At 39.7% G+C, this 21,579-nt stretch overlaps 1 protein-coding gene across 1 annotated transcript in view; it reads left to right on the top strand.

Moving 5' to 3' along the window:
* The window catches only part of MYH10 (myosin heavy chain 10), a 159,633-nt gene that overhangs the window by 35,266 nt on the left and 102,788 nt on the right, over positions 1-21,579 (top strand). The window contains exons 4-6 of the mRNA XM_017850377.1: positions 9,317-9,344; positions 20,585-20,687; positions 21,307-21,336. Of these exons, the coding sequence (XP_017705866.1) occupies positions 9,317-9,344; positions 20,585-20,687; positions 21,307-21,336 (161 nt within the window). The remainder of the gene's footprint in view (positions 1-9,316; positions 9,345-20,584; positions 20,688-21,306; positions 21,337-21,579) is intronic.

Here is a 21,579-nt window from a genome sequence, read left to right as displayed (position 1 = left end):
GTCCATGGGAGAAATAGAAGACATTGTTGAAGATCTATCTTTATGTCTTCAAGACAAGGCCCAAACGATTTTAGTGGTGAGGTCTGTCAAATCTTAAGGACTAGGGTGGCACGCGCCTATAGTCCCAGCTACTCCAGAGGCTGAGGCAGGAGAATGGCGTGAACCTGGGAAGCAGAGCTTGCAGTGAGCCAAGATCGCACCACTGCACTCCAGCCTGGGCAACAGAGCGAGACTCTGTCTCAAAAAAAAAAAAAAAAAAAAAAAAAAAGTCTTAAGGACTAGGTACTTCCTATGTAATCTAAATGGGTTTAGACCACTAAACAATGCAGAGTAGGCCGGGCGCGATGGGTCACGCCTGTAATCTCAGCATTTTGGGAGGCCGAGGCAGGTGGAACATGAGGTCAGGGGTTCGAGATCAGCCTGGCCCACATAGTGAAACCCCGTCTCTACTAAAAATACAAAAAAATAATTAGCTGGGCCTGGTGGCGGGCACCTGTAATCCCAGCTACTTGGGAGGCTGAGGCAAGGAGAATCCCTTGAACCTGGGAGGCAGAGGTTGCAGTGAGCTAAGATTGTACCATTGCACTCTAGCCCAGGAGACAGTGAGAGACTCCATCTCAAAAATAAAATAAAATAAAATAAAATAAAGATGCAGAGTAACCTATATAGCATCAAAATCAGAATTTGTCAAAGAAATTTGAATACTTAAATTATGTTTTACTTTTTATTAAGGCAATATATAAAGATACTTTTAAAAAACACAAATACACAGGAGAATAAGACATAAAACTGGAGATACCCTATTCTGGATTCCCTCTTTAGGAATTTCTTCTTATATACATACATATGTAAATAAGTATATATGTCTATAAATAATTATTAATAAGTAAGAAGCCTATGATATTCTTTTTCTTTCCTTTCTTTCTTCCCTTCTTTCTTTCTTCTTTCTTTTCTTTTATCTTTAGACTTCCTATTATGGAAGAAGAGTTTTTTGTTTTGTTTTGTTTTGTTTTTTGGGACGGAGTCTTGCCCTGTTGCCCAGGCTGGAGTGCAGTGGCACAATCTCGGCTCACTGTAAGCCCCACCTCCCGGGTTTACGCCATTCTCCTGCCTCAGCCTCCCGAGTAGCTAGGTCTACAGGCGCCTGCCACCAAGCCCGGCTAATTTTTTATGTATTTTTAGTAGAGGCGGGGTTTCACCGTGTTAGCCAGGATGGTCTTGATCTCCTGACCTCGTGATCCTCCCGCCTCGGCCTCCCAAAGTGCTGGGATTACAGGCTTGAGCCACCGCGCCTGGCCTGGAAGAAGAGTTTTTATACTCATCTAAACCCTCACCATATCTTCCTGATAGAAGTTCAATCAACATTTTGCATTTTAACATTCAACATTTAAATTATTATCCTATGATTACATTTCCTTTCTTATATAATTTGTTTTCCTTGTGGTTAGTAATTTTCCCATTTTGGGGACTAGGGTAGTTTTACAATCACCTACATTAGTTTGAACTATAAATCCTCTTTCAGTAGACACAAATGCTTCAAGTAATTTCTCAGGGTCTTTCCCCCTTGAAGATGCACCTCCCAAAGCCTGTTATCCTCCTCCAGTTCGTACTTGTTTCTTTAGACTTGCCTTTGCCCTTCCTCTAGAAATTTCTTTTGCTTCTTTCCTTGGTTATATTTAATTTATGGATCTCATATGCTGTTAACATTTTTGGATAGAGGATAACCTCTGGTAAGCTTCCTGAGAAACACTGGAAACAACCAATTATTACATCAATAAATAATTAATTAGAGGATGGCTCATCCATATAGTGAAATGCCAAGTAGCCACCTTGAAAAGGTATTGAACCTACTGAGTGATCTTCCCTTCCCTTTTAAGAATAAGCATTTTAAGAATAAGATTGATATACATCAAAATGTGAACCTTGAGAATGCAAGTTGAAGGACTTTGAAACTGGATACAAGTTTTCTACATTAGGAGAAATAAAAGCAAGGAAAACAAGCCATTCTTGAAAAGAAACATCAAGGAAAGCTTTAAAAAGTCAGAAACTGGGCCGGGCGCAGTGGCTTATGCCTGTAATCCCAGCACTTTGGGAGGCTGAGGCAGGTGGATCACGAGGTCAGGAGTCGAGACCAGCCTGGCTAACATGGCGATACCCCATCTCTACTCAAAATACAAAAGAATTAGCTGAGCGTGGTGACACATGCCTGTAATCCCAGCTGCTCGGGAGGCTGAGGCACGAGAATCACTTGAACCTGAGAAGCAGAGATTTCAGTAAACCAAGACACGCCGCTGTACTCCAACTTGGGTAACAGAGCGAGACTCCGTATCAATTAAAAAAAAAAAAAAAGTCAGAAAATATGTAACACCAAATATAGCACTTATAACAACAAACATGAGTACTTGTAGCACCCCTGTAAATAAAAGAGAGCCTAATACAATCATATGCCATTTACAAGAAAGACATCTCAAAGTAGCCGAATAATAAAAGTACAAGACTGGGCAGATACCTCAGCCAAATGCATACAAAAAGAAAGCATAGTCTAAAGTCACTTCAGCCTAAAGTAGACCTCAAAGCCAAAACAGGGACAAAAAGCATTATTTTATGTCAGGAAAAGGAACATTTAATAATGGTTTATAGTTGTCTTGGATCTATGTATTGAATCTTCTGATGTAGAGATACAGACAGTAGGAACTGTCCCTCCTCACCCACCCTGTGAAGCTGTAAGATATGGTAAAACCCTTGCGTTGACACTATTAAAGAACTGTTCTTGGGCCGGGCACGGTGGCTCACACCTGTAATCTCAGCACTTTGGGAGGCCAACGCGGGAGGATCATCTGAGGTCGGGAGTTCGAGACCAGCCTGACCAACATGGAGAAACCCCTGTCTCTACTAAAAATACAAAATTAGCTGGGTGTGGTGGTGCATACCTGTAATCCCAGCTACTTGGGAGGCTGAGGCGGGAGAATCTCTTGAACCCGGGAGGTGGAGGTTGCGGTGAACCGAGATTGCGCCACTGCACTCCAGCCTGGGTAACAAGAGTGAAACTCCGTCTCAAAAAAAAAAAACTGTTCTTACTGGGGAGACAGCATACAAATAAAGACAATATTGAGTAGTATGAGGAAAATGAAAAGAGGGTGAGGGCACACAGACTGAAGGGATTAGGGAGCGTGAAATGGTGATTTCATAGGGCGATTAGTTTAAAAATGCCCAAGAATCATTAGCTTTCTTATGAATCACCCGTTATCCTTTACTATAGCCAAAAATAAATAAACGCTAGGAATAAACACTAGTGCTGCCATTTCGGGGATGTCATATAGTCATCCACACTTTAACCTTTTGAGTGTGGCTTCTTTTATTAGCATAATGCCTTTGAGATTCATTCACCAGTAGTTCACTCTTTTTTAGTGCTGAGTAATAGTCCATTGTATGCCTATTCCATGGTTTGTTTATTCATTCACCGTGTAAAGAACATTTAGATTGTTTTCGGTTTTTGGCAATTAAGACAGTGTACAGTTGGCCCTCTGTGTTCGAGGGTCCCACATCTGCAGATTCAAGCAACTGTGGATTAGGGAAAATAATGGATGGTTGCGCCTATACTGAAGATGTACAGACAGACTTTTGTTCTTTTCATTATTCCCTAAACAATATAACAACTATTCACATAGCGTTTTCATGGTACTATTATAAGTAATGTAGACAGGTCTTAAAGTATTAACATATGGGAGGATGTGTGTAGGGTATGTGCAGATACTCTGCCATTTTATATAAGGGACTTGAGTGTGCAGGATTTTTTTAATCTGCTGTGGGTTGGGATTGCCGTGGAACCAATCCCCCACAGATGACATGGGCCAACCTTCGTATACAGGCTTTTGCGTGAGCGTAAGTTTTCATTTCATTTGAGTCAATACCTAGGAGTAGGATCACTGGGTCATATGGTAGATGTGTATTTAACTTTATAAGAAATCACCAAACTATTTTCCAAAGTGGCTGTGCCATTTTGCATTTCTACCAGCAACAGATGCATTCTAGGTATTCACCATCCTTGTTAGCCCTTGGTATTGTCCATCTTTATTAAATTGTAGTCTTTCTAATAGACGAGCAGTAGTATCTCACTGTAGTTTTAAGTTAAATTTTCCTAATGCATCTTTTGATGTGCTTAAGATCTGTATATCTTTGGTGAAATGTCCAAATCTTATTGTCATTTTAAAAGTTTGATAGTTTTCTAATTTTCAATTTTGAGAGTTCTTTGTCCTTTCTAGATGTAAGTCTTTTATTGGATAATTGATTTGCAATTTTTGTCCTCCCAGTCTGTGACCTATTTTGGGTTAATTGTTGTATATGGTGCAAAATATGGGTTGAGATTCATCTTTTTGCATATGGGTATTCAATTGTTCTAGCACTGTTTGTTGAAACAACTGTTTCTCAATTGAATTGCCTTTGTACCTTTGTGGAAAATCAACAAAGGTCTATTCCAGGACTCTCTGTTCCTTTGATCTATATGTCTTTCCTTTTGTCACACTGGCTTGGTTACAGTAGCTTTATAGTAAACCTTGAAATCAGGTAGTGTGAGTCTTCCACCACTGTTCTTTTTAAAATTCTTTATTCTAGTTCCTTTGTCTTTCCATAGGTATACATTTTAGAAGTCAGTTTGTTCCTTTTTGCCCAAAAAATCCTGCTGACATTTTGATTGGATTGCACTGAATCTATCGATCAGTTGAGGCCGAATTAACAGCAGTATTGAGTCTTCCAATCCATGAACAGTTTGTCTCTCTGTAGGTCTTTGACTTCTTTCATTAGTGTTTTGTAGTTTTCAGCATACAGAGATGTCGCATATACTTTGTTAGATTTATAACCAAGTGTGTCATATACCTTGGTATAACTAAACATTTAATGTTTTTTAGTTTTAATGGAACTTTTAAAATTTCAATTTCAAATTGTTCATTATTAGTATATAGAAATAGGATATTTAAAATATACATTGACTTTTTTTGCAACCTTGCTAAACCTACTTGTTCTGAAAGGGTTTTGTTGTTTGTTTGTTTTTGTGTATTGTAGATTGTTTGGGATTTTCTGTCTAGATAGTCATGTCCTCTGCAAATAGAGACATTGCTATTTCCTCCTTTTCAATCTATGCTTTTGATTTTGTTTTCTTCCTTTGTAGTGTTGAATAGGAGTGGTGAGAACAAACATCCTTCCCTTCTTCCTGATCTTAGAGGGATAGCTTTCAGTTTTTCACTATTAAACATGATATTAACTGTAGGGTTTTTCGTAACTGCCCTTTATCAGGTTGAGGTTCCCTTGTATTTCTACTTTGCTGAGTTTTTAAAAATCATTAGTGGATATTAAGTTTTGTCAAATGCTTTTTTACATCTATTCAGATGGTCAGAGGGTGTTTCTTCTTGAAGTCTGTTGATGTGATGAATTAGATTATCACCTTTGGGATGTTGAACTAGCCTTGCACTCCCAGGACAAACACCATTTTTTCATTCTGTGCATCATCTTTTGTTAATATATATTGCTGGATTTGATTTACTAACATTTTGTTAAGAATTTTTGAGCATTTGTTTATGAGTAATATTTATATGTGGTTTTGTTTTATTGCAATGTCTTTTTCTAATTTCATTATCATGGTAAGGTTTGTCTCTTAGAATGGATTGAGAAATGCTTCTTCCTCTTCAGTTTGATGAAGAGTTTGTATACAATTGGTGTTACTTATTCCCTACCTGTTTTGTAGAATTTTCTAATAAAGCTATGGTTTCTTTGTGAGAAGATTTTTAATTACAATTTCATTTTCTTTAATACATAGAAGGCTATGCAGGTTACCATTTCTTCTTTTAGTGGTTGTGTCTTTTAAATAATTTATCCCTTTCATCTTGGTTGTCAAATATTTTGTCATAAAGTCATTCCTAGTATTTTCTTATCTTTTTAATATCTGTGGGTTCTTAATGATATTACTTCTTAAAAATTCCAGATATTGGCAATTTGTGTCCTTTTCTACTTTTTCCTGATTACTTTGGCTAGAGGTTTGTCAATACCACTGATCTTCTCAAAGAAGGAACATTTGGTTTCATTGATTTTTTTTCTTTTTTCTGTTTTCCATTTCATTGATTTCTTTATCATTTCCTTTCTTCTCCTTACTTTGGATTTAATTTGCTCTTTTCTAGTTTTTATTTAGGTAGGAGCCCAGATCACTGATTTGAAAACTTTCTCATGTTGAGAAAATGATTTCCTTCAACATGGATTTATTGCATACCTCCTTACGTGATTTTTGGAAGGTGCTTTGGAAAATACTGAGCTATCAAATGAGTCCCTAGTGTTTAGAAGGCTAGTTGCATTTTCGAAAGTGAGTTTTTTCCCCTTGAATATCACCGTAAGGCTCTGTTTGGTTACATGTATAGGATTTTAGACTATGAAGATCATTAGAAACTGTCATAGTGCTGCAGTTGATCCTTGAAGGGTAGAGAGGATTCAGTGAAGCAGAGGTGGGGAGTTGATCACAGAGTTGGAGAGAATCTGGGAAGCTGGGTACTGAGGCCCAAAGTTAATACAAGATCAGATAGACAGATAATAAAAATAGATGGATCTGGCTAGAAGAGAGTTGGGTTTTCTTGGTTGTTGTTTGGTAGGCGGTGGGATAGCAAGAAGCATGGGGGAATGAAGTGTGCAGCAGGCTGTAGTGTAGGTCTCAAATTTTAGATAATGATAATAGCATGTACAGACGCAGGAAGAACGCCATCTTGAATGAATTAGGAGGCAATTCGATTTGGGTTAATTTGTGTGCTTTGATTTCTTTAATGTGTATACTACTTTCGAAAAGCCATAAACGACTTGGTATAGTGGAGTTCTATAGAAATTGCTAAGACCAGGAAAATTCGGGGTCTGAAGATTCATATTGAGAGTGAATAAGCAAAGACTTGGTAAAATCATGGTTTATAGGTGAAGAACCAGCCAGCAAGGAATAAATGCCTCATTTATAGATACATAGTTTGTGGCAGAGCTAGAACTAGAAAAGACTCCAGGCCCCATTATCTTGCCAGTGCCCACACGACACCTGGCCCTGGGTTTCTGTCAGCAGACCTTTATTAAAGCTAGCTGTGGCTTACCAAGGCTGTTAATACTGAGAATAAAGAAGTAACACAGTCTCGGATCTCAAGCAGTGCATTCTAGTGGGCAGTCAACTGCAGTATTGTTTGTCTGATTCTAAAATACACTTAAAAGAAGGCAACATTGAGAGACCTGAGGGAGAGCATCTGGGAAGGTATTCCTAGAGGAGGTGAAGCTGGATTGAGGCAAAGGGACATGCAGGAGATATCCCAGTGGTTGTGGGTCTAGGAAGAGTATGTTGGAAGAAAGGATATAGTGTGACCTCTGTGTAAGTAAATGAGTAAAGGAGGCAGACATCGACTATGTACTATGAATGTTGGCTGTGGCAGCCAGAAAGAAGAATAACACCGGGTTATGAGCTATCAGAATGAAATTAGGGCCGGGTGCCATGTCTCACAACTATAATCCCAACACTGTGGGAGACCAAGGCAGGTGGATCCCTTAAGCCTAGGAGTTCAAGACCAGCCTGGGCAACATGGCAAAACCCTGCCTCTACAAAGATACAAAAATTAGCCAGGCATGGTGGTCCTGCCTGTGGTCCCAGCTACTCAGGAGACTGAAGTGGGAGGATTACTTGAGCCCAGGAAACAGAAGTTGCAGTGAGCTGAAATCACACCACTGCACTGCAGCCTGGGCAACAGAGCAAGACTCTGTCTGAAAAAAGAAAAAGGAAAAAAGAAATTAGACTTGAGGGGCAGGACAGTACTATGTTCTTTGTAAATCTCAGTTTATACATAGAATATATGAATGGATTTGTTTAAGAATATTATATAAAAAGAATATGACATAGTGAACACAGCCCTTATTTCTCTTTCATGGAAGTTATTTATGCCTAACTGCTGTGAAATCCTCCTTGGGCGCCTGAGACATCCACCAGAGGAAAAGCAAGCACAGCATGGCAAGCAGCGAAAAAGCTACTTGGGCCAGACCCTGTGAGCTCAATTCCTTTCTAGGCAATGACAGACTTGTTTCGTATTGTTGAGAACACACACAGGTGCTAGAGGCAGACAGGCCTGGGTCCTCATCCCGGCAACCTTGCCCCTTTTTGGCTGTGTCACTTGGGAGGATTACCTAGCCTCCCTGAGGAACTTTTTCTCAGCTGTGAAATAGGGATAATAATACTCATGGCAGGGCGCGGTGGCTCAAGCCTGTAATCCCAGCACTTTGGGAGGCCGAGACGGGCGGATCACGAGGTCAGGAGATCGACACCATCCTGGCTAACACGGTGAAACCCCATCTCTACTAAAAAATACAAAAAACTAGCCCGGCGAGGTGGCGGGCGCCTGTAGTCCCAGCTACTCGGGAGGCTGAGGCAAGAGAATGGCGTAAACCCGGGAGGCGGAGCTTGCAGTGAGCTGAGATCCGGCCACTGCACTCCAGCCTGGGCGACAGAGCGAGACTCCGTCTCAAAAAAAAAAAAAAAAAAAAAAAAAAAATAATACTCATAAGTGATTAGAAATTCTGCATCCTCTACTGGGAATTTTGTCCATGAGCTGGATATGGGTTTGATTTTTCACCTTTTTATTTGAAAATTTTAGTTGGATCCTTAAATTATTAATCACTTTAAAATCATGTGCGATTCTTTTGTTATGTTTGGTGTATAAAACATGTTGACTTGAGACAATGTTTATAGATGTTTATCCTCCTTCAACTCTCTTGTCCTCTCAGTGTTTCCTACTTTTTTTCCTCCTTTAAGATGAAATTAGCGATGATTCCTCTCTGCTTGTGGGTGTACTTGAAGCCATTCTGAAAGGCCATGGTTTCCAAATCTGGCCAGGTGTCAGAATCACCCGGGGGGTTTATTTAAGGAAGAGTTTTAATCCCCATCTCCCAGAGCTGAGTGATTTAGTGAGGTGGAGTGCCAGGAAATACATTTTTATAAAACTTCCCAGTTGAATTTGATATGCGGCAGGGTTCGAGAATCAAGGTTAATTAGGCATATAAAGTCATCCAGGCAAACGATGTGTGGAATAAGCCTGAGTTACTGTTATTTGCCCTCAGAGACTCTGGCATAAGAATAGGAGATAATGAGGGGGCTTGATTAGATTTAGGACTGTATAATGGGGTTGGAGGTGTTAACTTGGCTTGAGAGGAGTAGTTATTAATATTTTATAGGCTATTACTGCAACTTTATTATATCAAATATTTTTAAACCAGGCAAATGGTCACTTTCTTTTTTTTTTTTTGTTTGTTTTGTTCTGTTTTATAGATCGTGAGGACCAGTCAATTCTTTGCACGTAAGTAAATGTTGAATGTTCAGATTTGTTTTGATTTTCTTGGAAAGTGGAGCAATTATTTTGTCATGGGGAGGGGAGAAGTAGAGCAGTAATTTTGAGTTTGATGTAAACCTTGCAGTTATTTTAAGACTAAGATTATGTAAGTTGCTTAAATTGGGTGTTAATGTTTGGTTGTCAGTCTGGGCTTTTCACACATTTCGTAATGTTAATCTGTGAAACTGACATCTTTAGTTCATATGTCCAAGTTAGGCCTACTGGACGTTTCGGTAATTTATTCTTTTTACTCAATAAGCATTTACTGAATATCATGTGCCTACGGTACTGTGTGCTCAGTGTTAAACATTCACAGGAGAATAAAACAGTATCCACCACGGGACACAATTAGATTTGCACGTTAGAAAGATTACTTTGGCGGCAGTGTGAAAAACGGAGTGGAGGAAGAGTTGAAACAAGAGAACCAGTTAGGAGGCTCTTCAGTCATCTAAGCAAGAGATGATGAGGACTTCAGGTATAGAAGTGGTTGTGAACCTAGAGAGAAGTGGTTGCATTTAAGCAGTGTTCAGTTTAGGAGGCAGACTTAGCAGGACTTGGTGATTTACATGCATCAGGAAAAGGAGTTAAGAGAGAAGGTGAGTGGGTGAGATGAGCAGCAGCGTGTGCATTGGACCAAGCAGTGGAGAACAGAGGGTGCTGGAGTGGACTGGGGATAGCGAGAAGGTGGAACCCAGGTGGCAGTTGAGGCATGAAGGGGAGGTGAAAATGTTAAAAATAAAATACAATTTTAAAGAAACTCAAGTATAAACCTACTTTCAGATAGTTTGAGAAGGTGAAGAGTAGTTGAATGGTGGTAAGAGATCAATAGGATTTTAATTGTTATTGGTGGTGTTTTAAGTGTGACCAAGATTCCATGCTGATGAGAGGAAGACAACTTTTTGGGAGTGGCTGGGATGGGGGCAGGAAAGAGAGTTGAGAGAACAAGGAGGGTGATGAGGTGCAGAGCACAGGGTTTGGGCATCTGGACACAGTCTGGTCCTAATGAGGGGCACGGCCCTTCTCCAGTGACGGGGCCAAGGAGGCAGATGAGTACCAATATGGGTAAGTAGGGATGGGGAGCTGTGAATTGAGAAAATTCTAATCTAATGGTTTTTCTGTGAAGTAGAAGACTTGGTATTTAATAAGAAAGGGGAGGAGTGGCAGGATAGGAGGTTTGAGGAGATGAGAGTTAGTCGGCTTTGTTATATGAATTTTCTGCTAGCATTGTTTAGCCTTGAGGAGTTATATAAATTAGCTTTTTCTGAACAACAAATCACCCTGAAACTTAGTGGCTCAAATCAGCACAGTTCTACAGATTTCCCAGCAGTTGGATTGGGCTCAGCTGGGCGGTTCTGCCGATCTGGGCCAGACTCAGCTTTCTCACTGAAGGCTCACTCCTGTGTCTGCGGACAACTGTGGTATGACTGGCTGACTGTTGGTGGGGATACCTTGGTTTCTTCTCCACCTGGCATCTCTTTATTCAGCAGTCTAGCCCTGGCTTTTAACGTGGTAGCAGTGTTCATCAGCAGCAAGAGGGCAAGCTCCAGTGTGTAAGCAGTGTTCAGGTTTCTGCTTGTGTCACATTCTGCTGTCCCATTCCCAAGCAAGACATGGCCAAGGCATAGCATGAGTCAGGTGGGAAACATCATAAAGTGAGGCATGAAACAATTGGGGCCATTACTTTAGTCCATCCACCACAGACGTGTTGGAATACAACCAAATCCAGGTGGAGACTTGTACCTTCTCTTAGATGGAGTGGTTTGATGAAGACTTTTGGCAACATCTGAAAGCAGGAAGCACTTAGGGAGGGAATGACTTGCTGTTTAACAGAACGAAAGTTCGTGAGTACTGATTTTGTTACCCAAAGTGACCACCATTACAGATGCTAGCACTTATAATTAGATGATCAACACCATTTTAGTTAGTACCTTGTCACCAATTAATAGACTTGGATTTATGAGGTAAGTCTTCTAGCACCTGGGTTTATCTCTTCTTGGGTACAAAGTGGCAGTCATCAAGTACCATGTTTGTTTTCTTCTGTGCTTTTTTAAATTGCTTTTTCCATTTTATTATGAATATTTTCAGACATAAAGCACAGTTGAAAGAATTTTGCAGTGAACACCCATGTGTCTACCACCTAGATTCTACTGTTAATATTTCACTGTACTTGCTTTATCCTGTCATCCACCAGTCCTTCTTCTACTGTTTATGTTGAGAGGAAAACTTTTCCTCTTGCAGCTTGGGTTCAGAATTTGGGGACCTGCAAGTTAACTGACAATGGACAGATTAACAGAGAAAAGATAAGACTTATATACACAAGTGTACTCAGTGATGAGTCTCTTGTGGAATTATAGAAATAAAAGGCGTATATCCTCTCCTTGACAAAAGGGTTCCGTGAAGTTTAAGGCTTCAGTGGGAAAGTATGGAGGGTTCTCTTGGTCTAATTGATGCTAATGAACAGTTGGGTTCACACTTCGCAGTGCCAAAGGGCACGCTTTTCTCAATCTGGGAACCTCCCTGGGAGGAGTCAATGGCAGCTGCATATACTGGGGGTTCTGCTAAAGTGTAGATGATGTTTCCTTATGTGGCTGCTGAGATGTTTTCAGTTTAAAGTGATTTTCATACCACTTTAGTGGGCTGTTAATCCCTTCATTTGATGCATTTCAAGTTCAATTGTAGATAGACAGCAGTACACTTTCCCCTAAGTACTTAAGCATATAGTGTTAACTGAAGCCCAGTATTTTCATCTTTTTCTTTTGAAGCAAAATTTACTTAGGATTAAATGCACAAAGCTTAAGTATTCATTTCCTGAGTCCTTGCATAACCTGAACCCTTAACCAGATGTAAACAATACCATCACCCCAGGAAGTTCCTTCTCCTGTCCCCCGTACATACCTACCTCCACCTCTCTCAGCCTCATTATAGTTTAAAATTTTTTAGATACTCCTGATATTTAGTAACAGCTTTTCATGTTCATATCTATTATAAAGTTACATCATGACCTGAAAAATATGAAAAAGTGAAACAGTGTATCTTAGATTTAAGAAAATATTATATGTTCCATGATGCCTTTGAGAATCCACCAAATACGGTACCCCAAGTGCATGTGACTGGTGTCTTCGTAAACTTAGTCCACCGCCAAGCTAATTAAGTTTTCTGTGTGAGATAACTAATTAGGGGCAATCACTCTGTGATTTTCCCCATGCTCATGTTAAATAAATTTGTATGCCTTTTCTTTTATTAAAAAACTATTTAGTCAACTTCACAAACTTTACATGTGTAGCTATATACATATATATATATGTAGTACGACCAAAAGAAAATACAGGTCAGGCACAGTGGCTCACGCCTGTAATCCCAGCACTTTGGGAGGCCAAGGTGGGTAGATCACCTGAGGCTGGAAGTTCATGACCAGCCTGACCAACATAGAGAAACCCCATCTCTACTAAAAATATAAAATTGGCCAGGCATGGTGGCACATGCCTGTAATCTCAGCTACTCGGGAGGCTGAGGTAGGAGAATCGCTTGAACCCGGGAGGCAGAGGTTGTGGTGAGCTGAGATTGCACCAGTGCACTCCAGCCTGGGTAATAAGAGCGAAACTCTGTCTCAAAATAAAGAATAAAATAAATAAATACAACATGGTTTTATTATTATTTCTTAATCAGTACTAAGTAGTTTGATGGCATCTCCTTAAGCTTTTGAGAAAGAAAACCTTTTTATGTGAGGAATGCAAGCCTCTTTAAGTTATCAGGCCCAGAGAGGCATTGGAGTGAAACAAGTTTCACTCCCTCCTTGAACTAGGTAATTACCTCCTAAAGCCACCTGTTACATGTGCTCTAGACTAACTGATGCCAAATAGCCAAAAAATGCCGTACACTAGATACTATAACTCATCCCCTATGGTTCAGCAGTGTGTATCCAATCACTGATCAATGTTATCTCTGTAAACCAGTGAGAATTCCTGTAACACAGCTTTGTATCAGCCCACTCCTTGTTCCCTCTTTCCTTTAAAAACTGCTTGTAACAAAGGCCCAAGGCAAGTTGAAGTGTGTCCTGGGCAGCTGGCTTCAACCTTGGCCCAAATACGCTTTCTATATTAATTTTGCCTCAGCATCTTCCTTTAGGTCAACATTTCACTATTTTAGTCATTTATTCTGTAATTTACTTTTCCCCCAAAAGGATAAACTTCTTAATTTACACTCCGGCCTTATCTGCCCATAGTTCCCCAGGTAACCTTTTGTTTCTGCAGACTCAGGCCAGGCCTTGTGAGCTCCCACTTGCAAGCCACCTGTTTAATGCTTATTTATGTGAGTATCCTAGTATTCTCGTGTGTGGTGAAGACACTCAGGCTGCATGCATCCTCTCTCAGGAGAGAGTAGTCTTTCACACTTGCACTCCCATAGAACTGGAGGTGAAATCCTGCTTCAATGTAATCCTCATGTCGATTTTCCTTCTCATCAGAATTAAAATTCACAAAGCAGTCACCCCTGATGAGGAAATTACTCTGTTCTCTTACACCCCCCTTTTAAAGAATACTCTGTTTCTATTTTATGACTCTAACTGCTTTAGGCAAGTTGGTTTTCTCCTTTTAAGTATATTTGGGTATCATGTAAAAATTATAAAATAATGGTTGCCTCACAATGGCCTACTAAGATGTGACAATCGATGTTTTTGTAAAGGAATCTTATCCATAATATACAAATATTACATTAAGTAATGATGGCCAAGCCAGCCAGCCAGGATTGAGAACAGTTGATTCCTGCTAGGAATAACATACCTTAAAAGTTTTAAGGCAACTACATTGATAGAATTGATTAAACAACTAAGGCAACAGTGTAATGTAGTTGAAAAATCATGTGTGATCAGACAGAACTCTGGTGTTCTTTCTACTCCCAGCTCTACCATGAACTGTGTGATTCTGGATCAGATTGTCAGCCTCTCCAAACCCTATTTCTGTATGAGAATAACTATTTAGGGGCAATCACTCTGTGATTCACCCCACGCTCATGTTAAACGAATTTGTGTGCCTTTTCTCTTGTTTAAAAAAAAGAAAAAGAGTAATTATTTAGTCAACTATTTAGTTGATTTGCTTTTCTAATGACCCTATTTTAGATGTCCTCAAGTCCTAAAACTTTAGGAATTGTTAGATGGCTATAGCTGTGTGTCTCACTTTCGATATCTATGTTATGGAAGAAAAAGAAGTATCAAATCAACTTGTAAATAAAAATTTAAAATGTTCTAGGCAGATATACAAGGAAAGTGAACATATCTTTGGAAGTGTTCTCTCTGTTAATCTTTGCAATACCCCTGTTGTGTCCATTTACTGTCACATTATCCAAGACCTGATACGAGCTAGTGCCAGTGCGATAGGGGAGACTTGAGCCCAAGCCTATCTTGATCACAAAATCTCTGCTCTTCCCAGTAAGCTGCTTTCTAAAGAGAGTTTGGAAACTGTAGGAAGTTATCTACTAATGTTATATGTTTTTATAGATACAGATAATAGAGGGGTAATATGTATATGGTGTTTTCAGATTGAGGCTGTCTAAAACAAGAACTTCAAGCAGAGGGTGGTTTTGAAGCTAGGCTGAATTCAATGTTACAAATATCCAGACAAAATTAAATACCTATATTTTACCAATAAAGATCTGAAAAGGGGTTTCTCATTGGGGAAATCCCCATGGTCCAGAAGGAATTCAAAGTTTCAGAATTGGTCACGTGTTAATGATCTGCATCACTGTTTCTTTAGGCTGTTGTTTTTTACGTTTTTGTTTTGGATTGCACATCCTTTTGAGAAGCCAAAGCTGTAGACCTATTGAGGAAACGCAAATATGTTCATGTTTAGAAACTCCTAATCTTTTGTGTCCGAATGTGCTTCAACAGATTCAGGATACCCCCAGCTAGAAGCCTCCTTGCTTTGTTCTTGTTAGCTTTGTACTTCTTCCACTCTTTTTTGAAGGGTTTCTTCTCCAAAAGAGCATGATGCTGGGTCTGCAGCCTTTCCCCTTAACCATAGTCCTGTCTTAGACCAGCAGTGAAACAGCCAGCCACTTAAAGGGTAAAACTGCTTCACTGTTACATCTCATTTTGTTGATGGAAATGAGGTCAGATTCCCTTTGTCCTCACTTGTTGAGGTTTTGGCCTGTTGTTCACTTTTCTGAGGATTCTCCTAACTAATTTTCTTAGAGAGAAGTATGCTGAGCTTTCTTTTTGGCTCTCTTCCCTCTGCTTTTGTTCAAGCTGCTCTTAGTTACTTCCTCTGTTTCCATCTGGAACAGATGTGCCATTTCTCATTGTTTCATTTTGTTTTTTCTATTTTTCCAAGGTCTATACTCCTTTGATCCTGCCACCTCCTTCATTAAAATCAGATTTTAAAAATTTCCATTACCATCATCATCATCATCATCGATCATTATCATAACTATTGGTATCACCATTACCATTTATTGAGAGCCTTTTGGCCAGGACAGTGCTAGGCCCTTTCCCACATTATCTCAGTCCTGTGGAGTCTCATTTTAAAGGCATGTAAACGCAGCCTCAGAGAACTGAGTAACTTGCCTAAAACTATAGCTAGGGAGTGGCAGAAGGATTTGAATCTAGGTAGGTCATTTTGATTCTGTAGCTCAGGTTCTTAACCACTGTCCTAACTATTGATTCATAAAGTTGAGTAATTCAAATCACCTCATGTATAGTGGATGAATATTTGAGTAGACAGTAATGGATAATGTTTACTGAATGCCACTTACATGCTTTAGTTGGGCTATATTTTTTCTTCAGCAACCCTATGCATTAGGAGCTGTTATCCCCATTTTATAGTGGGCAATGTAAGGCCCATAGTCTATCCTCTTGGGAGCTCAACAGCAAGATTTTGAATATATCTATCTTTGAAGCCATATTTTCTATAGCAGAGTTACCTGAGACCTGAAGTATGTAAAATGTAGCAGAGTTCATAAGCAATTGTTGAAGTATGGCTGCCTAAGTATGACAGGCAGGAAAAAATGCTTTAGGGTCACACTGAAGCATGTCGAGTGAGGGGGTTAGCTGGGAAACCACAGAGACAAACCAGGCTGGAAAGTAACAATCATCACTATATTTGAGACAAGTCATCGTCAGTCTAAAAAAGAGGCCCATTTCTTGGCGTAATAAGAAATTATCTTTTTGAAACCAACAACCAATCTCACGATTAACATGGAAACACTCAGTATTTCTAATAATGTTGAGAACACAACAGAGAGACCACTGTCATAGCTATTTAAGAAATTGCTCTTGAATAAAACCCAGATTCTTTACCATGACCTCCAGGGTCCATGGCACCCCTCCCCTTCCTGCTCCATCTGTCTCTCTTGCCACTCCCTCCCCTGATTGTTATTTATATCAAATCCTGGCACCTGGCCATCAGTCCCTGGACTAGGCCAAGCTCTTTTCTGCTTTGGGGTCTTTGCATGTACCTCTTCATCTTCCTAAACACATTCCCCAGCTCTTCACTTGCCAGTTCTTGCTCGTCTTTCAGGAGCCTTTCCCCTGACCGTCATATCTACAGGAGGGGGCTGTCCTTCCTTCTCTTTTTCCTTTTGGTGTCTTTTGTAGCATTCCTTGTATCCTTGTAATCTGATAATCTTACCTGTTTTTCTTATTTATTTTCTGTCTATTCTTCTTACCTTGCGCCCCACAAGGACATAGACTATATTCACACTATATCCCTAGCACTTAGAAGAATGCCTGACACATAAAAGTTGATTTGCAAATGTTTGTTGAAAGAATACGTAATTGAATGAATGAATAGCAGCTATTGTCTTATCTGTGTACCAATAGTAGCCAGGTAGAAAATATAATGGTGATGAAAAGAGATTGATAAGAACAAAAATTATTAAAAAGAGCCTAGGAATAAACCTTTAAAATGTGTAGGGCCTACATTCATTCATTGACTCGGCAGTCTATATCAAGCACTTGCTCTGTTGGGCACTGTGATTTTAAGGATAAATAAGGCAAACATGATCCTTGCTTGTTTTGAACTTAGAAAAATGCAAAACTTATACCTGGGAGACACAGGGATACAGACATCATTTCTCCTAAAAAAAAAAAAAAAAAAGAGGCTGAATATTGATACCATTTAACTCAAAATTCTAACTATCGTTTTTTATTTGGGAGGCAGGGAGACGGGGAAGAGATAACAGAAAAAAACTATTTGAAGTTGATGTAAAAAATAAACCTCAGAGTCTACCTGATTTCTTTTGCTCTTTTCAAAAGAAGGATGATGGTGGGTGCTCTGGTTAGCCACATTTCAGAACCACTGAATATGGTGCTGACTTGGAAATAAGCCACATGTATGGGGAATAAGAATAAGATAAAGATAACTTTTTTTTTTTTTTTTGAGATGAGGTCTCTCTCTGTCACCCAGGCTTGAGTGCAGTAGCAAGATCTCGGCTTACTGCAACCTCCACTTCCCATGTTCAAGCAATTCTCCTGCCTCAACCTCCTGAGTAGCTGGGATTACAGGCGCCCGCCACCATTCCTGTCTAAAAGATAACATTGTAGATCACCTGAGAATGAATGTCTTTGTCAGTCATTGATATTGGGAGGTGGGCTGGGTCATCCAGGGGAAACAATTAGATTAAAGTCTTACCTCAAATCATAAAATTTTTTTCAGATTGAAGCTTCAGCTGTAAAAAGTGAAACTATCAAAGTTGTAAAAGAAAACAACAGATGGATTTAATAATACAGATGATATAAAAATGAGACTACAGATTGATGTAATCTTGGTTGCCAGAAAGGCCTCTTTTAGCAGGAATAGTGGGCAGAAACCTTAAAATAAAAATTTGGTAGGTTCGAGTGTCCAAGATTCAAACACTCCTGGATGGCGAATCATTGAAGGGAACTAATGTTATGCTAACATGAGGGGTGATTAATAAGCTTCACATAGGAAATAGTCTTATAAACCATTAAATGGGTTATATCTAGAATTATCAGCTCTTGGAACTAGAAAGGATCTGACCCAATGCCTGCATTTTACAGATTTGGTGTATTGAGGCCCAGAGAAGAAAATGTCCTTACTGAGGCCAACAGTTGGTCACTAGGGTTCCTTCACCCAGTCTTCCCTGCGGTTGAGTTTGTGGTTATCTGGGTGCAGTGTTAAGAAGATAATGCAACCAGTAAGGCTACCAAAAAATTTAAGATTTGGACACTTCAAACAGTAAATTTTTTTTTTTTTTTAAGACAGGGTCTCGCTCTGTTGCCCAGGCTAGGGTACAGTGGCACAATCACAGCTCGCTGCAGCCTCACCTTCCTAGGCTCAAGAGATCCTCCCACCTCAGCCTCTTGAGTAGCCAGGACTACAGGTGGGAGCCACCACACCCAGCTAATTTGTTTTTTGTTTTTTTTTTTTTTTTTTTGTAGATACGAGTCTCATTATGTTGCCTTGGCTGATCTTGAACTCCTGGGCTAAAGCGATTCTCCAGCCTTGGCCTCCCAAAGTGCTGGGATTACAGGCATGAGCCACTGTGGCCGGCTCAAATAGTGCAATTCTAAGTACAATTCCAAGAAAGAGTCCTGTTAGAAAAATTAGATTTTCAATCCTTAGATTAAATGCTTAGAGGATTATTCATGGGCAATGTATATAATAACATTTTTGAGTTTGGAGTTTTTTTTTTAAAGAAAATTAATTAGACATTGAAATTTTATTATAATCCAAATTGAGAATTTTGTTAACTGTAAAGTTAGGTTTGCTTTGATCATGTCTTAGGGGAGCTTCAGTGTTTGAGCAGAGGCCGTAATTCAGGTATCGCTGTGTGCGTAGCAGCTTGTCTGTATTTCAAGCCTAGTACTGAGTAGAAATGAAAAGCAACTTTCAAAATGTGCCAGGCTTGCTTGTAAATGTGAATCATTTAAAGTGGTGGCATTTGTCCTTATTCACAACAAAATTCATAGTATTTACTGATTTTGACAACAAATTATGTCTGCCTATGTGTCAACACTGGGCAAAGCTACAAGGATTAAAAAGAAACAAAACACAGGCTGGGCAAGTGGATCACTTTGGGTCAGGGGTTTGAGATCAGCCTAGCCAACATGGCTAGACCCCATCTCTACTAAAAATACAAAAACTTAGCCAGGTATGGTGGCGTGCGCCTATAGTCCCAGCTACTTGGGATCCTGAGGCAGGAGAATTGTTTGAACCCAGGAGGAAGAGGTTGTAATGAGCTGAGATCATGCCACTGCGCTCCAGCCTAGGCAACAGAGCAAGACTTTGTCTCAAAAAAACAAAAAGAAAAGAAAGAAAAGAAACAAAACACAAATAAATAAATATATGAGGCCATAGCCCCTACCATCAGGAACCCAGCCTATGAGGCCAGCAAATGATGGGAAGATCTTTAACAAGGTGCAAATGAGGCACAACATTGGCACCAGGAAGCAAATCATCACTAGCCTGCTGTGACAGGGGGATCTGAAAAGGCTTTCCGTGGCTTTGAAAATAAGTATCAGTACCAGTAGGCATCTCAGAGTTCTTTCAGCTCCTTCAGATTAAATCATATTAATTTAATTGTTTTAGGGATTCTCTGTTTGCAGTGCTGGTCATGTTTATGGTACTGAAGAGTTTTCTTCATGAATGTTCTAATAAATTTCACTTATCTGGTAGAACCCCCCACCCTCAAGGGAAAAAAGAGTGTCATGAACATATTCCTGTGTCCTCTTACTGGCATCTATCAAGAAATATTTGGGTTTGCTGGGCGCAGTGGCTCAGGCCCGTAATCCCAGTGCTTTTTTTAAAAGGCCGAAGTGAGCAGATCACTTGAGGCCAGGAGTTCGAGACCAGCCTGGCCAACATGGCCAAACCCCATCTCTACTAAAAATATAAGAATTAGCCGGGCATGGTGGTGTGTGCATGTAATCCCAGCTACTTAAGAGGCTGAGGCACAAAAATTGCTTGAAGCCAGGAGGCAGAGGTTGCAGTGAGCCAAGATCGTGCCACTGCACTGCAGCCCGGGCAACAGAGTGAGACTCCATCTCAAAGAAAAAGAAGAATTATTTGGGTTTCTTATTTAATACCTTTTACAAGAATAATTTTCTTTTCTAACTACTGCTGATCGTTATTTTTTCTGTTCTCTTTTTATTTTTATTAATTATTGTTCCAATGCAATTTAATTTTTCAGTTGTAATTTTGGAATGCATGTGCTGTGCTTTTGTTAAAGTAGCCAATATTAATTCTTTCTTTCAGGGGTGAGTCAGGTGCTGGGAAGACAGAAAATACAAAGAAAGTTATTCAGTACCTTGCCCATGTTGCTTCTTCACATAAAGGAAGAAAGGACCATAATATTCCTGTAAGTTTCTGCTCTGTTGTTTTTTAAATCTTCTTATTATTCATTTATAATTTCAGAAGCAAAAATAAGGAAGCCAGTCTACTCTCACACTGCTATAACTGACAGCTCCCTTGTCTCCACCCGCTCCCCGCCACCTACCCAGCAACGCTTTTTTCCACTCCAGGGGCTAGGATACAAGGAAATTGCTGTTAAAGAGGCTTTCTGACAGGGCAAACTGGAATTATGGTTGTGGCTTGATGCCTAATTTCTTGCAAAGATTTGCTGAGAATTGTTCAGCAGTGCTTATGAAGACTTATTTTCCACCAGAAGAAGATGCTCGCCTATTTTCAGCAGTTCTTTCTGAACTTGCAGTAGACTGTTGCTACTACCCACAGCAGCCTGAGGGGAGGATAGAGATATGGGAAGAAGTGATGATAGAAAAAGGGCAAGAATAGAAATGTCAGTTCTCCTTAAGTTCTAGACATGCAGAAGTGGTAGTTAATACAGCCTGAGAGAATGCCAGCCAGCCCAGCTTCCACAGTTCTCAATTGCACATTGGCTTGGTGCTTTGGAAATGGCTTACTGCTAGGCAAAGACTCAAACTTGCTAACATTTGCATTTGTCTGTTTGTAATGAACAGCAGGAATCGCCTAAACCAGTGAAACACCAGGCAAGTGCTTTTCTTTATGCTTCTTAGTCTTGAGTGTTTGCACTAATTTCTGTCTGTAGATTGAGTCTCTGCTAGAATCAGATGCCACTAGTTCTAAGTGAAATCTGTCATTAAGAAAATTTACTTTTGAAAATGTATTGCTTAGAGCCTTATTCTTTCTTGAGAAGCGCATGCTGTTTTGCTTTAAATTTGTTTTCTAGATAAATTTTAATATTTATTTGCCATTTTATCATGACATTGAAC

The sequence above is a fragment of the Rhinopithecus bieti genome, unplaced genomic scaffold (assembly GCF_001698545.2).
Source record: "Rhinopithecus bieti isolate Rb0 unplaced genomic scaffold, ASM169854v2 scaffold_32008, whole genome shotgun sequence".
Lineage (NCBI taxonomy): Eukaryota > Metazoa > Chordata > Mammalia > Primates > Cercopithecidae > Rhinopithecus > Rhinopithecus bieti.
The sequence above is the reverse complement of the archived record's forward strand: the minus strand, read 5'-3'. Positions and strand labels throughout refer to the sequence as shown.